This window comes from Otolemur garnettii, unplaced genomic scaffold, assembly GCF_000181295.1.
Source record: "Otolemur garnettii isolate 467f Iridium unplaced genomic scaffold, OtoGar3 scaffold00039, whole genome shotgun sequence".
Classification (NCBI taxonomy): domain Eukaryota; kingdom Metazoa; phylum Chordata; class Mammalia; order Primates; family Galagidae; genus Otolemur; species Otolemur garnettii.
Window position 1 is genome coordinate 6,365,652 of NW_003852434.1, and position 2,500 is coordinate 6,368,151.

General features: G+C 37.7%; 1 protein-coding gene across 1 annotated transcript in view; it reads left to right on the forward strand.

The window, feature by feature from the left end:
• Positions 1-2,500, forward strand: part of HELQ (helicase, POLQ like) — a 44,684-nt gene that overhangs the window by 31,028 nt on the left and 11,156 nt on the right. Inside the window, 2 exon segments of the mRNA XM_023513345.1 lie at positions 396-553; positions 2,270-2,367. Coding sequence (XP_023369113.1) covers positions 396-553; positions 2,270-2,367 — 256 coding nt within the window.

Sequence of the window (2,500 nt, forward strand, 5' to 3'; positions counted from 1 at the left end):
AACTAATCAGTCCCTTTAAATCTATCTCCTTTTTCTTTTAGTGCTGTAGTCATTCTTTGTATGGTTCTACCATAACTTATTTAACCATTACCCTATGGATGGACATTTACATTGTTTTTTATTTTTCTCAATTACAAACAAGACCTTGTGGACATCTCTACTTTTGGGATACATACAGAAATAGTTCTCTGAGCTAGACTCCCCAAAATAGAACAGTTGGGTCTGAAAATATGTATTTACTAAATCTTGATGGATACTATCAAAATGACCTTCAAATAAGAGATTTTTGAAGACTTTTTGCTGTATTTAGATAATTTATTAACAAAATTACTTAAAGTCACCTCTTTCCCTCTCTGGTAATTTTGAAAGTTGAAATATTTGTGTCTTTCTTTTAGGCTCTATAGATTTAGCTTATTGTAACATTCTCTACAGAGACTTAAAGAAGGGTCTTGAAGGACTTGTGCTTGAAAGCCTACTTCATCTAATCTACCTGACAACCCCCTATGATCTGGTTGCTCAGTGTGAACCTAATTGGATGATCTACTTCAGGCAGGTGAGAATAGAAGATTTTTCAATTTAGGCTACCTAATTTATTAATGATGTGATTTTTGTCAAGTAGTTATTCACATTTTTCCTCTGTTAAAATATATTTTGAACTGAGTCTTTTATCTTTCACTTTTTAGCAATATTAATAGACCAACAGCATTGCTTAAGTACTCTCTGTTAAATATAAAAAAATTCATTATCAAAAAAGTAAGGACTTTTCACAAGATGGCGCAGAAGGCGAGGAAGGAAGCTCCTGCCCCTCCCAAAGCCAAAGCAAAGGCATCAAGGCCAAGAAGGCAGTGCCAGGAGGCATCCACAGCCATGGAAACAGAAGATCCATACATCAGTACCTTCCAGAGGCGAAGACACTGCAGCCCCAGCAGCAGTCCACATATCCTCGGAAGAGCTCCCAGGAGAAACAAGCGTGAACACTGTGCCATCAATTTCCCCCTGACCTCTGAGTCTGCCATGAAGAAGAGAGAAGACAACCACACACTCATGTTTGTTGTGGATGTCAAAGCCAACAAGCACTAGATGAAACAGGACTTGTGGCTCGGTGCCTGTGGCTCAAACGGCTAAGGCACCAGCCATATACACCTGACCTGGTGGGTTCGAATCCAGCCCCAGCCTCCAAACAACAATTACGGCTGCAACCAAAAAATAGCCAGGCATTGTGGTGGGTGCCTGTAGTCCAGCTACTTGGGAGGTGGAGGCAGGAGAATCACTTGAGCCCAGGATTTGGAGGTTGCTGTGATGCCATTGCACTCGCCCAGGGCAACAGTTTGAGGCTCTGTCTCAAAAAAAAGAAAGAAACAGGCTGTGAAGAAGCTCTGTGACATTGATGTGGCCAAGGTCAACCCCAATCAAGCCCCACAGAGAGAAGAAGGCATGTGTTTGGCTCCTGATTATGGTGCTTTGGATGTTGCCAACAAAACTGGGATCATCTACACCCCGTCCAGCTGGCTAGTTCTAAATATGTAACTTTTCACCATAAAAAAAAAATAAATAAATAAGGAAAGGTACCAAAGAGAAAACATGATTATTCCTGGTCCCATTCCCCCAAGGACAGTTACTGTTAGGATTTGATCACTGCATTTTGTAATGCCTAGAATGTAAAGGAGATGGTGAAGTCTGCTGCTCATGATCAAGAGTTTAATTCTGTGAAAGCTCTATTAAGAGTCAAGCATGATAATACACCAAACCCAGGAATGTTAATACTTGAAAAGGAATATTTATTTTATAACCATTAGCTAAGTGGAAATAGCCCTGTTTGTCTATTATGATTTTACTGTGAATAGGCTAACTGCATGGACACATATTAGGCAGAAACAGTTCATAGCTTTCAATCACAGATTTACTTCCTTTTAATGTCGTGTTTTTAAACCATTACTCTAAGGCGTTTTAAGTTAATGAAGTTACTGTCAAAACCTTTCCCTCTTCACCACCCTTCAGCATCTCCAGTGTTAAACATAACCACACAGTCCACGGAGACCAGTACGTGTGCCCATCCCTTGAAGTAATTCTATTAAAGCATGTTGTATAATATAATAAATAAATAAAATATAATATATTTTTTAATGTGCAATATTTGAAATAAATTTATGTTGTTTTTTCATATCCTTTAAAATTATGAAAATGTGATATCAAAAAATACTAGATTTGGTTCAAATGGCAAATTTTTAGAAATTTGATTTTTCCATGTATTTATTCTTTTTCTGTATAGTTTAGCCAACTCAGTCCAGCAGAACAAAATGTAGCTGCTCTTCTTGGAGTCTCCGAAAGCTTTATTGGGAAGAAAGCATCAGGTCAAGCCATCAGGAAGGTACCATATCTTTTTTTCTTCCTAAACTATGAACTAAATTTGCTCAACAAAATTAATATCATTGTACCATCTCCTTTGTTGATGCTATCTTTGGTTTTACATGTTCTCTTTAAATTGATATAATTTCCATTT